Source organism: Artemia sp. Qi Xiang Cuo, chromosome 20, assembly GCF_049724085.1.
Source record: "Artemia sp. Qi Xiang Cuo chromosome 20, ASM4972408v1, whole genome shotgun sequence".
NCBI classification, from domain to species: Eukaryota; Metazoa; Arthropoda; class Branchiopoda; order Anostraca; family Artemiidae; genus Artemia; species Artemia sp. Qi Xiang Cuo.
The window spans coordinates 40,649,242-40,673,674 of record NC_142813.1 but is presented as its reverse complement, the minus strand read 5'-3'; the positions used below and the strand labels follow the sequence as shown (position 1 = coordinate 40,673,674).

The 24,433-nt window shown below is 38.4% G+C and overlaps 2 protein-coding genes across 3 annotated transcripts in view; both read right to left on the bottom strand.

Moving 5' to 3' along the window:
• The window catches only part of LOC148940200 (LYR motif-containing protein 2), a 73,748-nt gene extending 53,844 nt beyond the window's left edge, over positions 1 to 19,904 (bottom strand). For both annotated transcript variants that reach the window (XR_016143482.1, XM_089106347.1), the window contains exons 1-2: positions 19,869 to 19,904; positions 2,762 to 2,902 (exon numbers count right to left, since the gene is read on the bottom strand). Coding sequence is in view for 1 of the 2 variants with exons in the window: in XM_089106347.1 (XP_088962473.1) it covers positions 2,762 to 2,902; positions 19,869 to 19,898 (171 nt within the window). In the remaining variant the exon portion in view is untranslated. The remainder of the gene's footprint in view (positions 1 to 2,761; positions 2,903 to 19,868) is intronic.
• A 4,009-nt stretch (positions 19,905 to 23,913) lies between these two features.
• The window catches only part of Eno (alpha-enolase), a 137,601-nt gene continuing 137,081 nt past the window's right edge, over positions 23,914 to 24,433 (bottom strand). Inside the window, exon 8 of the mRNA XM_089106346.1 lies at positions 23,914 to 24,191. Within this exon, the coding sequence (XP_088962472.1) occupies positions 24,069 to 24,191 (123 nt within the window). The 3' untranslated portion in view covers positions 23,914 to 24,068. The remainder of the gene's footprint in view (positions 24,192 to 24,433) is intronic.

Sequence of the window (24,433 nt, the reverse complement as noted above, 5' to 3'; positions counted from 1 at the left end):
TGTATTTGGTTTTTGATAAGCTAAATTCGATCAAGCAATTTTATAAAATCCTCTTTTTTACAAATAGGTTTTATAATACTTTACTGAAAACATTTATAGGTATAAAACATGTGTAATTGCTACTCCCATTAAATAGAAAAAGTACTGAATAGAAACGTTTGCATCAATATACTCTTCCATTCTTGTGGCATTATGAAAAATACTATTTATGCCATTTCAATTGCCCTTTATTGAGCAATCCTTCTTAAAGCATTGGGGGCGAAAAATCCTACTTTAATGTAAAAGTCACAATCCGTTACTGTCAATCCTGCCTCTTATGAAGTACTTAGACTTAAATAAAAAAGAACATTGCATAAACCTAATGAGGAATTCTTGTTAATTTTTAACTTGATACTCAAAAATTTTGACTAAGTCCTTTTTTGAGATAAGCACAGATTTTCAATGTGTCCCGTATTCGCTTTGAAACTCTAATATATTGTCTCTAAATCATCTTTCGGTTACTGTAGACTAGGGATTGTTCTTCCATAGATGGCCCCTAAGGGGACAACCATGATTTACTAGGTTTCCCCTACAGGGCAACCATGATCGTATCTGTTATAAATATACCACACACAGAAAAAAGTCTTCGACTTTTCTTAGTTGGAATAGTAAAGAACAGACAGCAGTCACTTAAATATGACATCATACCCCAGAGAAGGAATTTTTCAAAACATACATGTATTATATTATCTTTAAAATATACATGTGATACATCGTCCTGTATGTGATAAAGTTTTAGTCAAAAATTGTATCTTTTTTTTAATATTATCTTTTATCACTTACAAAAAGCACTATATATAGCAATTTACTTTCAAATGAGCCCTCAAAGGTCTATCTATCATGTTTCAGTGCCCCACTAGCGGCGGCAAAAAAAGTAGAGAAACAAAAGCAGGGGACATATCACTGCATCCATGTGAAAAACTGATTTTCCTTCTTGCTTAAATTCCATAAATTTGTTTTTGAAATATACTTCTACCATTAACATTACTTTAAATAATATTTTCCTTTCTTGAATCAGCTTCAAATGACAATTCTTCCTCACCTGAGCTTTTTTTTTCACAATGTGTTTTGAAATTTCGGTTACTATGGACTAGGATTCATTCTTTACTAGGTTATTCATTCTTTACATGGTTGCCCTTAGGGGCGACCATGAAAGTGCAAGGAGTGGAGAAGGGGAAAGCTCCCGTCATATATGGAATAATTTCTATTCAGTTTTGTTGCTCTTTCTTTCATTTAACTTTAATAAATTAACTTCTGCTGGTTTGCAATACCATAACCAGGGTTACCTTAAATGTAAGGAGGGCTAACACCCCCATCAAACCCCACTCTTCATCACGAAGTTTCCCTTTTGCAGAACACTGCTTCAATAAAACTTTAATTAGCATATCTTCTTCTCTTATAATCTTGGAGAATAAATTATCGTCTCTCCAATCAACTTTTGCCACCTCACCATCCATACTGCATACTTCATCTTGTATTTATCATTATATGCACTCTCCCAAATGAAGGATGCTCAGAGGTTAAATCTATAATCATTTGAATATTTATTAAATTCATTTGAAGTGATACAATGTTTTTTCAAGGCCTTCAGTCAAACCCCCCCCCCCTCCTTAAATAAGAATCTATTTTCCAACACGGTAATACATGGTTGGAAACTTCGTAATACTCTATTTCTGTTATCTTTATTGAACAAATGGTCTCTAACTGTCTTTCCTCTGGCGTGATCTCTTTTATCACTCAGCACCTAATCCTTAAATTTCAATTTTGATAAATACTATTTCAATAACTATTGAAAAAGTAGAACAATTGGGTCAATAAAATTGTCCGTGAAAAAAAGGAAAAACATGTAAGCGTGACCATGCTTCTCAAGAAAATAGGAAATTTCTTGTTTTGTAGATGGTTTAGCTTTAGATTCTATAGGTTCTTTAGCTTTCTCATGCATGTTGAAACTCATTGTATAATTGTTCCTCTTTTTCTGATATTAAACAAATCATCATTTACTAATAACTTTCTTGTGAGCAAGATTAAAATTGATAAATGTTGCACATTTAGAATTGGCAAAAATGATGGATTTGTTGTTGCTTGTATTGTTATCAAAAATTTCACTTTTTAGGGTTTAGGGTTCTATTAACAAGGGTCGCTCTTTACTTACAGTTTATTGTTCCAAACTGTTTGACCCAAGGTGCTCTTAATTTTAAAAGGGGCTACCATTCCCTTCTTTAACTGTCATTTCTAACATCAAAAATTAATGTTTATATAAGAGTAGATCAAGCATGATAATCATCTCTGAAAAATGTTACCCTTTCTCAGGGGGACTGATACATCATAAATTAATTTTAGAGTGAGAAATCAAATGAATATTGAATGTCCAATGGGATTTATTCAGAAATTCTTTTAATGGCAATATTTTCCCCATGGATATCAGCAAGGGTTGAGGGGGTATGGGTTCAATGCCCTCCTTCCGCCTTTGACACAAGGAGACATTGAAAAAGTATAAAATAGAAAAATGAGAAGTTTTACAATTTAAATCATGGTACAAAAAAAGCCCCTTGTAGCCCCTCCCCTAAAAATTTCCTGGTAGCATTCATGATCCCCCCCCCAACCTTTCCACTTTTGTGTGTATAAGCATATAAATCTGATTGTATGCTTAAGTATAATAGTATTTAAAATATTTTTCCAATAAGGGGGGAGCTATCACTCAGCAGTGCCACTCATTTAATACCTCATCTTGGTGGTTTCTATGTGTTCTTATCTCAGAAGCTGCCCAACTTCTTATTTCATTCCTTTGACTTTGATCTGCAATACCTCTAGTCATTCGGTACACATCTCTATAAAGTTTCAATACATCTTGCCTCAGCATAAACTGTAAGACAAAATTATATTCATTATAAATAACAACAATTGCAAGTTCAAAAACAAAAGTCCCAAACTGCAAAGTTAAACACTTATTGTATAGCTTAAGCAGGTTGCACAAAGGGAGGGAGAGCCCTCAACTCAATTTGTCTTTTGGGCATATGAAGAGGTTTCCAGGAAATATGAGTTTTCAGCTCCACTCCCCCACTTGGAAAAACCCTCCCAACACCTTCCACAGGGTCCAAACTAGTGTGCCAAATTTGAAAATGACTTCTGGGCAACCCTGTAGACCATTAGGCAAGATTTGTTCTGTGTAAGATATACCTTGTTCCAGATCAAGAGATACCTGGTCTTTTGATGACTTCAAGCTTTCAATGGATTGTTCAATGTGGTCCCATACCCTTCTCACAGCCAAGGCGGAATCAAAAGTCTCAGGCCTTTGGCAAAGCCCCATACCTTTGTTGATTGAGGACTTGTGTTGCGACAACCTCTCCCACAATTGCTGCTGGGTTCTTCCAACATAGAAACAACCGCAAAGAACAGGGAACCCTATAAACATCACTCCCAAAATGGGGCTGGCTTTATCTTTGCTGCTGTTGAAAAAGCTCTGTATTTTATTATAATTTTAAAGTGACGTTAAGGTCGCTTTTGTTTTTAGGATTCTTCTCAGTTTGTCACTCAATTTAGGAATATAGGGCAAAATAGTGAAAAGTTTCTTATCATACACCAAAGAATGATATCTGTTGGGGGTTTTGGAGTTGATGCATCCTTTTCTGCCTTTTTTTGTCTTTTCTCTATGATGGATTCCAATAATTTATGGGATATCCATTGCAAAATAAAGTGTCCTTCAGATAATTCAGTTCTGGGACTATATGAGCTTCTGAGCATATTTGTATTACATGATCAACCAAAGATATAACTACTCTGCTTTTTACACAAAAAGAATACCTGGAAGAGAAGATGCAAATACTTATCATCACGTGTAGGTTTTCTATAAATCGAAAACTGAAGGCTGAGAGATTTTAGAAGATTAAGACATCTAGAAAAGGCAGTTTATGAATATCTTTTAGTTCTAAAATGAACTGAAGGTTAGAATCCGAAGTGTTAAGATGAGTAAAAAAAGGAGCTAAGTGACATCTCTCCATGATCCCCCATAGAAATAACGTCATCAACAAACGAGCTCCAGAAACAGTGTTGTAGAAGAAAACTTTTCAAAGCAGAGGTTTCAATAAATTCTATGTAATAAGTAGCCAAAAAAGGTGAAAGGCTCATACTCATTGGTAAACGCATAATTTGGGTGAAATATTGCTTATTGTATTGGAAATATAAGGAAGATCTAATGCAAATGTGGACAAGTTTTTTCTCCTAAATTCTCTGGTCTTGCAAAAATCCACAAAGACTGAGTTCTTCTGCACCCATTTGTGGCTTCTTATAGTTCTCCAGCTGCCAGACTGGGAAAATGGTTATCCACAATTTTTTGTCCTCTTACGCCAATGCAAACTTCTTACATTAAAAATTCAATTCACCTTCTTAAAAAATGAAAAACCTTGGTATAAAAAAAGATACAATTTTGGCCAGTTTCGATGCTATTTCTATGTATACTTCTTATAATGTCAGAAAGTGTGAACTTGCTCTTCAAAAGAAACTAGAAGTTAAGGCAAGAAGTTTATTGAAACCTTCAATAATCTTTGTCTTAATCTTCAATTAAACTTTGTGTAGCTCAGACTCCCTTTGTAAGGAAGCTTAGATATAATATGAACCTAATTTTTATAATTCAACTTTCACCTTTTTAACCAATCTTTTTGTTCATACAATACAGCTTTTTTTTAAGCATTATTAATGGTTTTTTGGCTGCTTGGAAAGCCATATTTAAAATAAATGTACCTTCATATTCTTTGGCTGAGCTGGTTAAAGCTCATTATAATGAACTTATTAATTTTGATTTTATTTATATCAATCAGTATATTTATTCAGTTACCCTTTCACTGTTGCTTTGAGAGGGTCTTCCTATTTTAGTTTTTGTATTTCTTTAAAGGTTTTTTTTTTCATACTATCCTTTGGATTTTTATTGGAATTTTTTTATCATTCTGCACTGAGGACGGTCAAGCGGAGGTCTTGACTGAAATATTTGCATTGTATTCTGCGTTTTTTTTTTGTTTTTTTTTACTGGCTGTTCTTATCCCTGTTTCTCTCTTCTTTTTTTTCATTCTTTCATGATTAGCCATTGTGGGCTCAGAAATTATTTACTTTTTTGCTTACATCTTTGACCCCCTCCCCTCCTCTAACGAAATGGTCCAATCCCTCCTCCATAAGTGTTGGACCTGTTAAAACTTTGACAATTGACCTGTTGAGCCTCTATATAAATTAGCAATCCCCTAAAATTATACTGAACACTGGCATTAATTTTTAGTTTTTCTGCAGGATGGGGAGGGGGTTTGCTTATCATTTTAAATCTAAACAAAAGCCAATCCATGAAACTTTTCAATGAACTCTGGGAATTTTCTTGTTAAAGCTCAATTCAACCAAGCCACATTTGATGATGGCTATAGTCTTTTAATCTTCTTCCCCTCAGAACCAGCATTTAAGGACCAACAATATCTCTCTAAATAAGAAATTCAAGGGAATTACATTAAATTACTATAAAAATTAGATATATTTTAATTTTAAGGATACAGATCACTCTACAGAAATTGGTTTATTCTAATGAATGTGTTGGGGAAAAACAACAGCCCTTCAGTAGGAATGACATCTACTAATACAGTTCTTTTAGTACTGTTGGGCTTTTTGAAAGGAATAAGTATGAGAATGTGAAAAAATGTACTAGCACTTTAATATGTCAAAATAGAGTCAAAAGCTCTCAGGGCAAAAAGTTGGACATCACTGGTCGGAACTACAAAAATCACATCAAAAGATGGTAAGATCAACTCTAATGGTGGAAGAGCATTCATGAAGCAACTTTCACACTTGGAGCACAATCTGTCTGTCACAAGAAAATGATCACTTCTGAAAGCATTTTTAGTTGATTCTTTCACTTCAGCAAGATTGCTTTTCCCCAAAGTCGACATGATTACAAAATCACAAATGCAGGAAGTTACTTACCGTTGACGCATTTGTCTTTTACATGAAAAATCAGAGTTTTGAGGATTTTGCAAAAGGTCTTCAGTGAGACTGCACTCACAAGAAAATTCTTTTGTTTTATTATCAAAACCATTGTCAGTTCACATGTCTATAATTTTATCTTGCATACCTGCAATAAGACCAGTAGCTCTAGAGAAAACTAGGTCAACCTCCTGCACCTGCTCAGACAGAGTCTGTGGTACAAAATTTTTTTCTGTTAGATAGAGTGCAAATATAAATTAAAATCTCTGAAGTCTGGTTGCAAGTCTTTGGGCCTAAGCTGCCAATTCCCCATCACTAGACGTTCTGGTAATTGATAAAACAGCCAAAATACAGTTGTATTTATTCAGTAATTTGTTCACTGACCTATTTCAGTATGCCCATCTGTAGTAAATGATTTCTCCAGCTGACAAACAGTTTTGCCAGTGGCATTTTGAGCATTAACAAACAGTTTGTAGCATGTATTGCTATTTGCAATAAAAAAAGTACAGCTCTTGAAGAGTGGAGAAGAAAAATGCCATTTATCTCATGTTCTGAATAGAATCACCCAACACAAGGTTGAGTCTATGAGCATGGCGGTTAATGTAAATTGTATGCAGTGCAATTGCTATAATACAGACTTGCCCACATGAAAAGTGGATGCTAATGACACTGGCTTGGTATTTTCACCGAAAAATTGAAAAACAACAAATTTTCAGCTCCTCCTGGAAGTTGTTGAACAGTAAATTCCACTTCCCCCATCGTAAATTTTCATGAATTGACATTAACTGATAGGTCTGAGTTTTTTCTTTCAGTGCTCGGGTTGTTCTTGTATAGCTCTTATTTGTTATGTTTTTTTCATGTTTTCCTCACCTTTTTTTTATAAATTGATTCAAGCTAAGCCCCCCCCCCCCCCATTGAAAAACCTTTTGTTTGTGAAATCAAAATATTTGGTCTTTGATAATTGGTACAATTTCTTTTTAACTCTCTTATTAACAAATCTTGCCCCTTTTCATATTTTTGTTTTATTATGATCTTTGGTGTGTGAGATTAAGTACCATCCTTCAAGATTTTTATTGATTCTTTGAACTGTCCTTTTATATGAATATGATTTTCCTGTCTTTCTTATCTTTCCTGAAATAAAAAAAAAATTATTGGACAGAAATTCCCACTGATTTTTTTCAAAATTCAAGAAGCTAAATTCAATGACAAATTGAGAAACAAAATTCATGAAATAACCATTTTGAATGAAACCAAATTTCAAATTTGAGGTATTGACTGGAGGTAAAGAAGGAAAAGCACAAGGAACTTGTAACATTCTATACAGTCTGGCACTTATTGCTTTACTGTAATGAAAGTTTGTCACCATGGATATAACAACAAGGCAGTAAAAATGTGCCTCAATAAATGATATAGGAATAATAAATAAATGTGTTTGAGAATGAAGCCCGTAGTATATTGCGATGAAGTACAGATTAAATCCATTAGAAATGGATTGTTTTAATCAAGAACACTTTTTTGCATAATTTTTCCACAGTTCAAATCAAATTGGCAGAAAATGTGACGGCTAATTTGGGGCCCCTCCTATAATCAGGGTGGGGCTATAGCCCCAGCCCGCCCCCCCTAAATGACTCCACTGACTTTATTCAAGCAGAAGATCTATTTTACAGTAAATTTGAAGGTGGCACTATAATTTAGCTAGGATGAAAGTGAAAATGTCATTTGATGCCTTTTTCATGCTCTTTCATAATACGATAATCGCTTTTGTTGCAAATTGCATCTTGAGCCCTTAAAGGCGCCCCTAAGGTATATTATATGAATTATGAAAGAGCATAAAACAGCATCAAATGATGTTTTCACCTTAAATCGCAGTTGCTAGCGATATGGACGAGTCCAGTGTACGCCAGTTAGTGATGATGATAGGGCTACGGGACATCAGCTTCATCCCATTGCGTGAGCCATTATTTGGTCTCCCATTCCTTATCAAAATTCACCTTGAAACTGTCAACGGATGGTGAACTCACTGCTGTTTTGCTCAGATTGCTCCAAAGGCTTATGATGCAGTTGGAGAAGAAATGGTTTGTAAGCAGTTTGTAAGTCATTATCATATCACCTCTTTGCTGACGGAATGTTAGAGTTGGTAGCTTGAGGCACTGCAATCAGCATGCATACTCTTTGTCTTTGAGCCCCTTTACGCACTTAGACGACCGTCGTTGGGCAGACTCGAGGGCCATCTGGTCTGTTTTATTAATTGGCGTGGTGAAACACATTCCAAATTCTAATCTTGGTCTCACCAGGCTCTTGTAGAGTTTTGTGAATATTGCAGGGGATCTACTTGTAATTGTGCATTTGATGAGACCAAGAGTTTGGTTTGCCTTTGCTACCGCAGCTCAGGTGTGGCAGTTGAAATTAAGGTCTTTGTCTACAATGACCCCCAGATCTCTTTCAGAGGTAATCTCAGAAAGTGGTTGTCTTACACCAGCATTTGCTGACATAGAGTATTGCCATTGTGGGTTGTTTCTTCCAAAATGGAGAACCATGCACTTATCTAAATTAAACTTGAACGTCCATATCTTGGCCCATTTGCCAAATCTGTAAAGATCTGACTGTATTGAGGTCACACCTTGCTGAGTTCCTACAGGACCAATGAGCTTCGAGTTGTCGGCGTACAGGCTAAGTTTGCCTGTAGCAGTTCTTTGAACGTCGTTAATGAATACATTGAAGAGTGTAGGTCCTAAAACTGTTCCTTGAGGAACCCTGCTTAAGACCTCAGCTATTTCTGAGTAGTAAGCTCTGCCACCTTCAGCAAAAACTCTGACCTGCTGCTTTCTTCCCTTTAGGAAAGACATGATCCAGTCCACCACACCCTCTTCAATTCCAATTGACTTCGGTTTCAAATGAAGCCTTTGATGGCAGACTTTATTGAAATCTAGCAAGACCATATCTACTGGGAGACCTAGGTCAAGGAGCTTGGTTATGTGATTATACAAGTCAATCAGATTGGTTTTGACTGATCTGCCTGGTCGAAAACCATGTTGTTGTTTCGATAGAAGGTTATTTGTGATCAAATGTCTAAGAACAGCAGTGTTGACAATAGCTTCTAGGATTTTCCCAACAGCAGACGTAATACTGATTGGCTGACAATTGCAATCTTTGCTCTTGTTTCCCCCTTTATGTATTGGCGAGATATGGGCTACTTTCCAGTCCATTGGTATGACTTTGGTGTCAATAGATCTCTGGAAGAGTCTTGAGAGGGGCATTGCCAGTTGGGAATGAGCTTCCTTTAAGAGTTGTGGATGTATGCCATTCAGCCCAACAGGCTTATTTGGATTAAACTTTTTAAGCTGATATTCGAGCTCAGCCTGATCCACTGTTATTAATGACATTTGAGTGATGATTTTGTAGCAAGGTGGGGTTAGCTGAAGGGCATTGTTTGGGGGTGTGAAGACTGATGTAAACTGGTGGTTTAAGGCATTAGCTATTTCTTGAGGGTCGTTTGACTGGGTTCCATTATAAACCAGCTCTGTAACCATGTGTCTACCAGGTTTATGTGCTGAGGCATATCTCCAGAACTTCTTGGGGTTGGTTTTTGAGGCTGCTGTGACGGCCTCCATGTATTTTTGTCAGTTCTCTGGAGAGGGCTCGAATTTTATTCCTTGCAGCTTTGAACTTTACCAGCTAATCAGTTCTGTGGGGGTCCTGATTTATAAGCTTTGACAGATTCTTCTTCTTTTTCCTTCCAGTTTTCATTTCTCTGGTCATAAAAGGAAGAGTTCTTGGTTTTGTCTCCACGTGGTAGTTGTATTTCTACTGATAGTGTCTAACAACATATTTTTCATTTTCTCCCATGTGTCTTGTGCCTCCATTGTTTTGACAAATGGCCAATTGCACTGACTGAGTTCATGCCTGATTTGGTTATAGTTACCATACACAAGTCTTGTTAGATCTGATGTCTTTGGGTACAATCGAAATAGGCATTTTATGGCTATGTGGTCACTATTTCCAAATGGGGGTTGCAATTCTATATTGATGAGTGACTCAGGATCATTTACCAAAACTAGATCAAGGAGTGAAGATTCTGTGCCTCTTCATATCTGGTCAGGAATGTCACTGCCTGGAACAGCAAGTGTGCTTCTAAGCAGTCAAGAAAAGACTGCATAACCACGTTACTTGTATGGCTGTACCCCTCAGTCCACTTAATCACAGGTAGGTTAAAGTTGCCAATTATGACTAGATTCTTATACTTTTGGGAAGCACCATTGATAGACCAGCATATACCTGAGAGTGAGTCCTCCAGACTTGTCAAGGTGGGACTTCTGTAAAAGCAACCAAGTATAATAAGACCCCCAGGTAGGTTAATAGATATCAAAATTTGTTCTACACATGGCTCGTATTCTGACTTAATATCAATAGTGCCAACCTGAATTGTTTCTCATAAATATATGGCTATTCCCCTGCTGCCATCCATTGATAAGTTTGTCATAAGTCTGTATCCAGAAATCTAAATCTGGGATTCTGTCAGGGGTAGGGAGGTTTGCTTTGGTTTAATTTCACAGAACACATAAATATCAGCCTCATTGGTGGAGTAGACACATCAAACCTCCTGAAACTTCGAGGTTAGGCAATCAACATTGCTAAACACCACACTAAGTCCAGCAATTTTCTTGCTATCTGTACTAAGTCCATAAGAAAACATAGAAGTCTCTGGGTTTGCATTACTTTTATTATCACTTGTATAAACTGCACTTTGAAAATCACTACCATTTAATTGACTATTAGCATAAGTTACTTCACTTGGTATATCTTCTAGAGTTCCATTGTAGCCGGCAGGATTGCATGAGTCAGCACGTTTTTGGAACTATAGTGTTGCTATGGATAACCAAATTGGTTTTGCCTTGTGCTTGTCTAGCCTGCAACTCCTTGTATAATTTTTCTCTTTTCTTGCAATTGGTCTTTGAGACATCATTCTGGAACTGAAGTGTATCTGACCCTTTTCTTTCTAAGACTTTTGAAGGATTTGTTTCTTGGTCTTAAAATCAGGGATCAAGAACATTATAGGAGCAGGCCTGTTTCTGGTGCTGGTGGTTGCAGCTTGTCTCTGGGTTTCCTGATTGCCCAGAGAATGGACATTTTAGATGCACACATTTGGCAGCCCATAATCACTCACAAGATATCTCTTGATGTACAGTTCATCACTTGTCTGAGGGGGGACACCAAAGACAACAATATTAAGCTTATGGTGTTGCTGATCCCTGTTGTCAGTAATCATGTGTCTAACTTTATTTTCAAGCTGCACCTCAAGATCATTTTTCAATGTCCAAATCTCTGACTTGGCCAATCTCTGAACTGCTGCCTGGTCAAATGAGGTGCACTGTTTGAGATTAACCAACCAACTTTCAACACTAATAAAGTGGTTATGGATGTCAGTGGTTCATGGGCACCCATAAGGGGGGCAGGGGGGCGCCCGACCCCCCTTGCTGAATGATGCTGCCTTATTTTTATATTTTTGTTCTGAGATTTCAATTATATAGCATTAAAAGTGTAAATTAGACGAGGTTTGCCCCCCCCCCCCCCTGGAATTCAGCTTATGGGCTGTAATACTTCTCTAGTGTAAAGGTTTATTGACCCAGGCTACCTACAAAATAAAGCAACATCTAAGCACAGCACAAGCATTAAGTAAGCGCAAGCATAGTATAGGCACAAGCAGGGAATTAAGCACAAGCATAGCGGAAAGCTACATCTTCCTTCTTGTGTAATTTAAGCTGCCTGTATTTCCTCTTACACCAACACTCCACACTCGCTCCCACTCATCCACTGTGAGCAGGCTTACACATTGTAATAAGTACCTTCAGAAAGGTATGTGTAAGAAGGCGCTAGGCTTGCTTCTTACATATTCACTAACTAGTACACTTCTTCTTCCTCTCATACTATCTCTATTTATAGGTCTACTTTTAAAATCACTCTTTACAGGTTCAGTTTCAGGGGTTTTCTTACAAGTTAGTCGTATCTTGTGCATGCTGTCGTTGGTGTCGCGCTTGATTCTAGGGGTGGCACCGCGGTAGCGCTCTGGCTGGGGCGAGGGATTTGATTCCGATCTTGGATCGGCAATGGGGACATGAACTGGTCTGCCTGCAACGGCGAGGGTGGTGACTTGGCAGTCGCGTCTGGCACTATGGCATCGTCAAGTCCTTCGCGAACCAAACTTGTTCCTTTCAGACTTTTATGTGGGTGGGCTGATAGGTGCTTGCGGTTCCGCTGCAGAATCGTACCTTCGTTTGTCTGCACCCGGTACGATCGCGGCTGTTTTGCATGAGAAACCACAACAGCCTGTTTCCATGGTCCTTTGGGCATTTTATGAATGTGGATCGCATTGCAGGGGTTGAGCTGATTTAAAGCCTTGGCTGATTTGTCATGGTAAATTTTCTGGCGTTTCAGCATTTCAGTTCTTTGCTGAGTGAACTGTTCGGTCAGGACGACCTTCTTCTTTAGGTGATGTGTGGTGCATGGTAGGATGGATCTTAGTTGGCAAGACATAAGGAGTTGAGCAGGAGATGCACACCCATTCACTGGTGTATTCTGGTATTCTAGTAGACCCAGAAAGGGGTCTTCTACGTTTTCTGGTGCCTTGGCCATGATGTTTTTTGTAATCTGCACAGCTTTCTCGGCGAGTCCATTGGATTTGGGATACCCGGGGCTAGATGTGCTCAGTGAATTGCCCCAGGCTTTGGCAAAATTGATGAATTCCCTAGAAGTGAACCGAGGGCCATTGTCAGACATTAGCTGCAATGGTATGCCATGCTGGGCAAAGTGGGCCTTAAGTCACATTATGACCGCGTTGGATGATGTCGTCGTAAGTCTGTCGACTTCAAAGAAACGGCTGTGATAGTCGACAGTTGCTAGGAAACTGGAGCCATTCCATTCAAACAGGTCTGTAGCGATATTTTGCCAAGGGAGCGTTTCTATGCTGTGGTTGATCATTGGCTCCTTCAAGTTGTTCAGCATGTGCTTGGCACATGTTTGGCATTTTGCTATGTACTGTTCAATGTCTGCGCTGAGGCCTGGCCAGTACACTAACATCCTTGCTCACTGTTTGGTTTTCTTGGTTCCAAGGTGGGCTGCATGTAGCTGCTACAATGTGGCTGACTGCAGGTTCTTGGGAATGATCAATCTTTCTCCCTTGAGAAGAATGCCTTTTGTGAAAGATGGCTTGTGTTGGACGTTCCAGTAGGTTAGGATGTTGTATGGACACTCTTTTCTAGTACTTGGCCAGCCCTCTTGAATTGTTTTGACTAGGGTGCTCAAGGTTTAATCCTGCATTGTTTCCGTCCATATCTGCTCAAGCTTCTGGTTGCTGGTTGGAAGGTTCCGTACTATGTGGTGTACATAGATATCCAGATCTTCTTCCAGTTTTGGATCTGTATTGCTAAGATGGAGGCATGGTAGAGCGTCAGCGACTGGGATTTTGGATCCTGGTGGGAACCTAAGACTCAGGTCGTAAGGCTGGAGCTGAAGCATTAATTGTTGCACTCATGGTGGGGCTTTGTGAATAGAATTTGCTACAACGGTTTTGATGGGGTGGTGGTCAGTCGTGATGTCAACATGGCAACAGTAGAGATAATGGTGGAAGTGTTTACAGCCATACACGATGGCGTATAACTCTTTTTCGAGTTGCAAATACTTCTGCTCTGTCTTGCTGAGCAATCTCAATGCATATGCTGTGACCTGCCCTTCCAAAACAAGGTGGGTGTCGAGCCAGTGGCTGGAGGCATCGACAATGAATTCGACGTTCTTGCTCTGATGGTTGAAGAATGGGGTGTTCAACTCTATAGAGCATTTCAGGTTCTTGAGTGTTTGGATGTGTTCCTCTGACCAGATGAATAGGTCTGCTTTGGTCAGGTCATGGAGTGGTTTGTTTTTTGTGGATAGGCTTGTATTTGGCGAGATAGTTGATCATCCCAAGGAGGGTTAGCACTTCTTCTCGGCATGATGGGTTTGACAAGTGGTTAATGGCGCGAATCTTTTCGGGATCTGGCTGCATCCCTGTGGAGCTGATTATGTGTCCAAAGTAGCTGACACTGGAAGCCGAAAACTTGCACTTATCTTCATTGAAACAGATACTCTTAGCTTGGGCATGTTCAAGTATTGCTGCTAGGCATTCATTGTGCTCTTCTTGCATCATGCTGTACATGATCATGTCATCAATGATGATGAAGAAACCCTCTAGGCCTTCAAAGGCATCTTCCATCCTCCTCTGAAACTCATCTTGTGCTGAGATGATTCCAAAGGGCATTTGCTTGAAACAATATCTTTCATATATTGTGCTGAATGTCATGAGGTAAGATAAATCTTTGGAGAGCAGAATTGACCAGTAACCAGAACGGGCATCAAGTTTTGTGAATATTTTCGCTCCGTATAGCTTGGAGGTGACGTCGTCTAGAGTGGGAATGGGATAGTGGGGCTGTTTTATTGACTTGTTTAGGTCCACAGGGCCTATGCACAGTCTTATGAACCCGTCCTTCTTCTCAACCAAAACCATCAAATTGACCCACTCTGTTGGGGTAACGACCTTTTCGATAATCCCTAGGTCTTCTAGGCGGCTGAGTTCTTGCTTGAGTTTATCCTGCATGGCTGGGGGTACTTGTCTTGCTGGGTAGACAGTTGGGGTGGTATTGTCTTTCAGGTATATGTTGCATTCTCCTTTGAGTTTCCTGATCCCTTTAAACACTTCTTTGTGTTTTTCCTTCGGGAATGGTACTCTTGAAGATGTTGAGTTTACATTCAGTACCAGCTTAATCAGGTCCCAATCAAGGCTTGGGCGGTACCCTATGATGGGGGCAGCTGAAGTTTCTACTACAAAAAATTGCTGCCTGCTGCTTAGGTTATCTTTGTAGCTGCATGATAATTCGCAGACTCCTGTTACAGGGATCCTTGCTCCATAGTAGCTGGTGAGGTGCTGCCTTGGGGGTTTCACAGTGGGCTTTGGGGTGATGAGGTCAAAGTACTTCTTTGGAATGATATTGACCTGGGCTTCTGTGTTGATTTTGAACTGGACAGGGATTGATTGTTGATGATCAAAGGTACCACTGCTTTGTCTTGGTTTTTGCTTTGTTTGATAGAGTACAGGAGTACGGTTTCATCACTGGAGTCCGCTTTGACAGTATCTTCTTCCACTACATTTACTGTCTTACTTTGACAAACTTGTGCAAAATGGTTGAGCTTTTTGCAGATGAAACCATGACTTGCCCTTTGCTGGGCAGACATGGCAGGGAGAGTATGTTTTGCCACAGAAATAGCATGGTTTGCTCTTTGAGCTGCTTCCTTCCTGTTTGTTTCTGCTGCTGTTCTGGTTTGGGTAGCGTGATATGGCATCAATCTCTTGCTTTATGGGATTACACTTAGTTCCATGGAATGTTTAAGCTGTGCCTAGGTCACTTCATGGGTTCTGCACATAATGGTTGCTTTTTCAAGCATAAGTTCATCACCTTCAGCCAGGAGCTTCTCACATATGTTTTGGTTTAGTATTCCGCAAACTATGCAATTGCAGACCATTTCGTTTGGGTCCGAGTAAGAACATGGTTTCACTAATGTCTTAAGCTCTGTAATATATTTCTCTACGCTTTCTGCCTTGGTTTGGTCTCGTTTTTGGAACAGATACTGTGCAAAAACTTTGTTCTTCTGTGGTGATGCATACGCCTTAAATTTCTCAAGGTACCGTTTGATTTTGTTCTGTTCCTCGTCTGCAACAGTGAAGGTGTTGAATATTTCTTGTCCTTTTGCTCCAGCCCAGATAAGTAGGTAGGCACAGAGAGCTTTCTCTGTTTTGCCTGCAAACATCAGTTGGGGGTGCTCTTGGAAATAGTCCCATTCTTCTGCTAGGGAGCTGGCTTCCTAGTTGATTGATGGCTGTAGTACATCCATGAGATCCCACTTCTGACACCATGTAATACTTCTCTAGTATAAAGGTTTATTGACCCTACAAAATAAAGCAACATCTAAGCACAAGACAAGCATTAAGTAAGTGCAAGCATGGTATAGGCAAAAGCAGGGAATTAATCACAAGCATAGCAGAATGCTACATGGGCACCAATGCAGTGGTTAGCTGGTCTCTTTGTTTGACAAATGCTTCTTTCACTGCATCCTTAACTTTAGTGCCCAGTTCCTTTACAGCACTAAGAGCAGACCAGAATGGTTCAAGATTCTTATCCATAATCTTCTGAATATCATTCAAAGATGCCGCACTTGCCACTAGAGGGCTACTTTTGCAAAGTGGGCCTTTCCACTCACAGCCAACTCATTGTGTCAATTTAGTCAGTAGAGAGTACTCTGCCTCTGACATTTCTAGACAGTCAATGCATATCCAGAGGCTACAGCCATCACAGTTCATTGCACATGAATCCTCAGGCAAGTTCTCATCACATGTCATGCACTTATCAGTCCCATTTTTGGGGCTCTGATGAGGTTTCTTTGGTGGCATTATGTTCAAGCTTTAGGATTCTAAGGTAGACAAGACCCATGGGAAGTGCAACACATAAATCACTTTCATCCTATCTAAATAATATGGCCCACTGCAAATTTACCTTGAACTTTACCCCCACCCACTCAGTTCATAGCACATGAATCCTCATGCAAGTTCTCATCATATGTCATGCACTTATTGGTCCCTTTTTTGGGGCTCTGATGAGGTCTCTTTGGTGACATTATTTCAAGCTTTAGGATTCTAAGGTAGAGAAGACCCATGGGAAGTGCAACTCACAAATCACTTTCATCCTAGCTAAATAATATGGCCCACTGCAAACTTACCTTGAACTTTACCCACCACCCACCAAGTTCATAGCACATGAATCCTCATGCAAGTTCTCATCATATGTCATGCACTTATTGGTCCCTTTTTGGGGCTCTGATGAGGTCTCTTTGGTGACATTATTTCAAGCTTTAGGATTCTAAGGTAGAGAAGACCCATGGGAAGTGCAACTCACAAATCACTTTCATCCTAGCTAAATAATATGGCCCACTGCAAACTTACCTTGAACTTTACCCACCACCCACCAAGTTCATAGCACATGAATCCTCATGCAAGTTCTCATCATATGTCATGCACTTATTGGTCCCTTTTTTGGGGCTCTGATGAGGTCTCTTTGGTGGCATTATGTTCAAGCTTTAGGATTCTAAGGTAGAGAAGACCCATGGGAAGTGCAACTCACAAATCACTTTCATCCTAGCTAAATAATATGGCCAACTGCAAATTTACCTTGAACTTTACCCCCACCCACTCAGTTCATAGCACATGAATCCTCATGCAAGTTCTCATCATATGTCATGCACTTATTGGTCCCTTTTTTGGGGTTCTGATGAGGTCTCTTTGGTGACACTATTTCAAGCTTTAGGATTCTAAGGTAGAGAAGACCAATGGGAAGTGCAACTCACAAATCACTTTCATCCTAGCTAAATAATATGGCCCACTGCAAACTTACCTTGAACTTTACCCACCACCCACCCAGTTCATAGCACATGAATCCTCATGCAAGTTCTCATCATAAGATAAGATAAGGGTTTATTCCAAAAACAACACAACACAAAAAAACAAATGACCTTCCATAAGCTAACGCTTGTTTGGAAGTATTTACCCTCATAAAATTAACACTTATAATAACATACTAAAGAGGAAAAAAAAGAGAGAAAAAGAAGAAAGAAAGAAAAAGAAAAAAAAATGAAAATCCTCATGCAAGTTCTCATCATAAGATAAGATAAGGGTTTATTCCAAAAACAACACAACACAAAAAAACAAATGACCTTCCATAAGCTAACGCTTGTTTGGAAGTATTTACCCTCATAAAATTAACACTTATAATAACATACTAAAGAGTAAAAAAAGAGAGAAAAAGAAAAAAGAAAGAAAAAGAAAAAAAAAGAAGAAAAAATGAAAATCTTACACTCACTCAGCTCCTGGTTGCAATAACCAAAAATCAATACTTCACATACTCCAAAACTTCCCACCGCCATCCCATAAATAATAAATAACAAAACAAAACATATGTCATGCACTTATTGGTCCCTTTTTCGGGGCTCTGATGAGGTCTCTTTGGTGGCATTATGTTCAAGCTTTAGTATTCTAAGGTAGAGAAGACCCATGGGAAGTGCAACTCACAAATCACTTTCATCCTAGCTAAATAATATGGCCCATTGCAAACTTACCTTGAACTTTACCCCCACCCACCCAGTTCATAGCACATGAATCCTCATGCAAGTTCTTATCATATGTCATGCACTTATTGGTCCTTTTTTTGGGGCTCTGATGAGGTCTCTTTGGTGGCATTATGTTCAAGCTTTAGGATTCTAAGGTAGAGAAGACCATGGGAAGTGCAACTCACAAATCACTTTCATCATAGCTAAATAATATGGCCCACACTTTACCCCCACCCACCCAGTTCATAGCACATGAATCCTCATGCAAGTTCTCATCATATGTCATGCACTTATTGGTCCCTTTTTTGGGGCTCTGATGAGGTCTCTTTGGTGGCATTATGTTCAAGCTTTAGGATTCTAAGGTAGAGAAGACCCATGGGAAGTGCAACTCACAAATCACTTTCATCCTAGCTAAATAATATGGCCCATTGCAAACTTACCTTGAACTTTACCCCCACCCACCCAGTTCATAGCACATGAATCCTCATGCAAGTTCTTATCATATGTCATGCACTTATTGGTCCTTTTTTTGGGGCTCTGATGAGGTCTCTTTGGTGGCATTATGTTCAAGCTTTAGGATTCTAAGGTAGAGAAGACCATGGGAAGTGCAACTCACAATCACTTTCATCCTAGGCTAGCTAAATAATATGGCCTGCTGCAAACTTACCTTGAACTTTACCCCCACCCACCCCCTAATGTGCAAATATATACCCTGAATTGTTGACAGCAAAGTTTCAAATCACAAAATTCAGGGCTATTTTTGTCAACAACATTTGAAAAACTTGAAATGGTTTGAATTGAGTTGCCTAATAAATGAGGTTTGAATTGTTATAGGCCTAGGCTAAATAAGTATTTTTGGAATAGCCTATAATACTCTTGAACAACTTATTTGTAAGCTAGTGATGTTTTTAACCACTTTTCAATAACTTAACTAGTGTTGATAACTTCTTTGTGTGCTTATCAAAATGAAATACCTTTGGGGCCCCTTTTAGGGTTCAAGATGCAATTTGCAACAGAAGCAATTGAACAATTGCTTCTGTGCATAAAAAAGAGCATAAAAAACTTTTCCGTGGGGGTAAACGCCAGCCACCGTTATTGTCATCCCTGGAAGCATGTTTATGGGACCTTTTGACTATTTTGGATAAGTTTTATTCAGAAATTTTGATCTACAATGCCAAAGGAGGGCCAGTAGGGGCACAAAAAGTCACAGAAGGGAGGTTCATCATTTTTTCTCTCATCTCATAATACAACATTGTATTATGAGAGAGCATAAAAAAGTGCATCAAATGACATTTTCCCTTTCATCTATAATTTGCCAAATTCTTTTTTTATTCTTATGAGAGAAACTTTATGCTGAACACTAGGCATAAGTTCAATGATTTTGTTGGTTTGCATTCTTTGTTCTTAAACTAGTCTATTCCTCATCAATAGCCTAATCAGTTCATTAGTCTAGCACCATTAAAAATAAGTTAGTTTAGTTTTTAGCCTAAGGTTGTATAAAAGAAATGAGTGCCTGAAAAGCAATCAGGTCTAGTTACTAGCCAAGGTAAGTCAGGAGGCTGGCACAGGGTTTCCTACTTAAACAAGGACCCAGGTTGCCTGATCCTCAATTTTCCTCTATTTATGGTGTTTTTAACTTGTTCCTTGAATTTTTAGCTTAATTTTCAGAAAAGCGACGTTAATTGAATTTAACTTGCCTGTCTTAAAGTTAAAAACTTTTTACCCATGCTCCCTTCTTTTAAATTCATTGCGACGAATTTCTCCATATAGCAGTTTCTTTTTTAATAGAGCTCCGTTTCCAGACAATCCACATCCAACAGGGGAATGAACACGAGTTGTGCAGATTATCGTTTTGAGTGTCGTGTTTAACACGAGTTTGGGTCTTTTCAGATCCTGTGTCAAACCACGCTATTTTGATGCCTTACAAGCCCTTTTCAGAACTGTATAAAAATGATGTCATTTCACTATCCTAAAGCAGTCTATCATTCATCTATTCTAAAGCAGAACTAAGGTGCATGATCATGGAATAAGGGTAATTCAAATAGTCTATTTCGTAGATTTATGACTGACCGCAAAGTTTTTAAAAAAAAAGTATTGTATATATTCTCTTTCTTTATCCTTGTCCTTGTTAAGTGACACACCCTTACAAACATGTCTTATGGTGTGCTGTGGATTGATTCGTTGTATTTGATTTGTAATAAATTATTATACTACTGCTGCTACTACTAAATAAGGGTTGAATGATACCATGACAACGTTAAATGAGGAGGGGGATTTGAACTAATGAAAAGATGTAACAACAAATGCTGTTTTTGAAAATAGACTGTCAAAATTAAAAGTTAAGAAGACCAAGGGTCTTAATTTTGTAAGTGAAAAAACAAACCTGATTTTGTGGCCACGTGACTATCAAGGGCTTATTAGCGTTTTTTTTCTGTAACCGTAAGAAATGCAAACATTCTGGTTTTTCTTCTTAGAAAGAGAGGTCTTTGGGTACTATTCCATTTAGGCCTTCTCCTTTTCCGCGAAAATTCAGGGATGTATTCTGCCACATTAATGTGATCCCATCTATTGGAGACATACTTCTTGTTATAATTCGTCTTGTCTATCTCAGTCCTCATTGGAGATTTGGAATCACCAATAATTCAGCATATTATTCTTTAGTTTTCATCTCCACTAACATGCAAAAATGATTATATTCACAAGTCGTGGTGGGAAGAGGTCGTAAGAAAGGACTTAAAGAAAAGTTAGAGCTTCTGAGAAGAATTTAAAGAGGGAGCTTTGAATAGACTATGATGGAGGAGGAGCGTATGTAGCTGTGTTAATCAGCGATTAAGTATGTCAATATTACCACCCGATTTTTATCAGGTTTCATACAAAGTCAAATAGCAAAGGAAATTTTTCATATCCAGAATGCTTATCCGATAGAATTCAGCAAATTTCTTTGACTTACTCACAGAAATAGCAAAATCTGAGCTTATTTTTAGATGTTTTCTTGAATGACTGACTGCAAATGAAGTACTAGATAGCACACAACTCATGTCAACCATGACTTTAATTAGCTGTTATTACTTCCGCTGATAGCCAGCCAATATTCTGTTCTCCCTCGACCAATAGATGTTAGAGTTTCTTTAGATGCTGGTTTCAATATTTTCGAATTCTATCTGATAAACCTTCCCGATAACATTAATTTTCCTTTATTAGAAATATATATATTTTATTTACATATGTTGTAATTTCACTCATAACGACTAGTTTGTCTACAGCTTCGTTGACAATCATCAGTCATTCTTGCTACATCAGCAACTGCGGCTAAAGAAGCCTTCCCTTGACCGTATCAATAATAGGTTTGATTTCATCACCTTAGGCCGAATTTTAACAACTACTTTCTGCGATTTTGCTGCGGTTGAGTCAAATTGGTGAGATTATTTACGGCAATGAGTTTTACATAAGTAAGCACCAAGCGGTGGTTGTCCAGGCTCATTTATGTCGAAACACGTAATTACACCGGCTCGAAGAGCACACGCTCCTCCTCCATCCCAATTTATTCAAAGCCTTCCTCTTCACACCCTCCCAGGAATCTCCCATTTCCCTTAGATTTTCCCTTGCGACATCCTCTCACCCCATTCGGGACCAACCTCGACCTGCTTTTCGTTTGGCCGACAAGGACAATCGGTAATCTTTAATCCACAGAACGTGCTCTAGCCTTCCCAACCTTCCTCTCCTCATAACCCTAGAAATCGGGACTGAACCACACCTGTCGTAGAGCCTAATGTTTGAAATACAGTCAGTCAGTTGGGCACCCAAAACAATCCATAGGCAATTTCTCTGGGAAACATCTAGCAAATTCTCCTCCGTTTTTTAAAGCGCCCATGCTTCATAAGCATACTTTACCACTTTCATCACTGTAGCTCCCAGTATTCTAATCTTGATTCGTAGGCTTATCTTCCTATTCTTCCAAGCTTTTTTCAACAGTGAAAAAGCATCCTGGGCCTTGGCTATTCTACTTTTAACAACTTCACTGCGCTTCAGATTCGTAGGAGGAAACTCCAGTGAGTTCGTCTCTGCTAAACAGATTTGTATAAATATACGTATAACCCACACAGATTGTTATAAGTAAAAGTTTAAAAGCAAGGAAGAGGAGGGGGGTGTCTTTAGGGAACATGAATATTGATTCCCATGCAAAATGGCATTGCACTATGGCGGAGGAACACAGAAAAAGTAATGTGAGTATACAAGAGTAATTTGAGTCACTCGCAGAACGGTAAGTATTTTACAAAAGTAGAAATCTCGGACCAAAGCTAGAATTTTGGTACGAGCGTGAAAGAGTGGCTTTTCGCAAACCTAGTTGATGAGCTAAGCAAATAAAACCTTCAAAAATAGATCTACAGACAAGATTACATTACAAGAAGAATTTTTAAAAATCCTACCTCCTACCCGTTCCCCGCTCCTGTGGATTTAAATCCTACCCGTTCCAGGCTCCTGCGGATTAAAATCCTACCCATTCCGCGCTCCAGCTGGTTTATTTCTGAAAGTTTCCTTCAAGTAATTAAACAACTTTTCCACTCTTCAACACCTCCTTTGATCTTTCTTTTTACTGATTCACAATGGATCTTATGCTTCCAAACTGACTTTTCAAGCTCCCAAAAGCTCATTACAAGGTTTTTTCTTGCATTTTCCAACAACATTCATATAAACTATATTTTTCTGACAAGGGTGAAAGGGTAGATAGCCAGTTTTAAGAAGTTCCATATTTTCAATTTTTCTAAGTACGATTTTTTTTCAAATATAAACGAGGAAAATTAGTGCAATTATATGTTACTCCTATTATCATAATTACTTTACATGAGCCTTACTTTAATTAATACCTATTTTAAATATATTTTACCTAATATAAACTACCTATTTTAATTTGATCAGCAATACTTTGGTGAAACAACAACCAAGAAAAACAACTATACCACAAGTAAAGCAGTTTGGGAAGTCATTAGGGACGAAACACTCGTTAGTTAAGTTACAAATAAAATGATCAGATACAACTGGTGGTTTATTTTTGGACGTTTGATTAAAGTAACTCGAGAACTTTTCCATTCTTTAATGCTGTCACCGACCTTTTTTTTCCTGGCTCGTCATGGATTTCGTTGTTCCAAACTGACTTTTTTAATTCCTTCAAGCGCAAAATTTTTGAAACTAATACGAAGTGAGTCCGGCCTGCAGAGAGCCAGCATACTATTAAATTTACGTTATATTTTTACACGATTCCCTTCTTATGTATACATTTTTTTATTCTCTTTAAAATACTATTCGGTTTTGTTCTTTATTTTTGTCTACAGTATTGTCCACAGTAGAGGTAATACAGAAGCGAAAACTCCTATACTTTCCATTGAAGATTTTTGACACATCTAAAATCACACAAGCTTTACGACCCTGGCTCCGCGCACGCGCAATGACAAACGTTTCCGATGGAAAAGCAAGTAGCACCTGAAACTATGGCTCTGACGGTCTGTGAAACTTCTCAAATTACGCGCTGTGAAATGTGTGTCATGTTTGGAGAAGCATTTTGTTACTGTATATTACCTCTACTGTGGTATTGTCTTATGACAGCACATGATTCGTTTCTTGCTCTTTTATATACCCCACCCCCCTCCTCTAAAAAAATCATTCGTATGTACCTACATCTTCCCGTCAAATCAAGGCGTGTTACACATCTCCTAGATAAAGCCCGCAGCAAGCCAAAAACACCAATTACATTATTCAGACATTTTATTTGATAGAGAAAAAACAATCAACACAGAGAGAGAGAGAGAGAGAAATTGGCAGACTTTTGAAGCAGCCTTTGAAATCAAATTGACTATTTCAGAACCAGACATTTCATCACATCTTACAACATTTTCGTAAATTTAAAGTGGATGACGGAAGTTTTTGCCAGCATACTTGGCGTTACTGCCAAGCTCTTCTTCAATGCGAAGAATTTGATTGTATTTTGCAAGACGCTCTGATCGACATGGAGCACCAGTTTTGATCTAAAATAAGCAAAATATTGTAATTATTTTTAAAATAATGTTTCTTAATAAAAAAAATAATCACGGACCATTTCATATGTTTTTAATTTTCGTTTATTATATTCAAAATTTTGGGAGTAAATAATTTTACTTTTATACGAAAGAGAAAGAACAAGAAATTAAAACAAGTAGGAGAGAGAGAGAGAGAGAGAGAGAGAGAGAGAGAGAGAGAGAGAGAGAGAGAGAGAGAGAGAGAGAGAGAG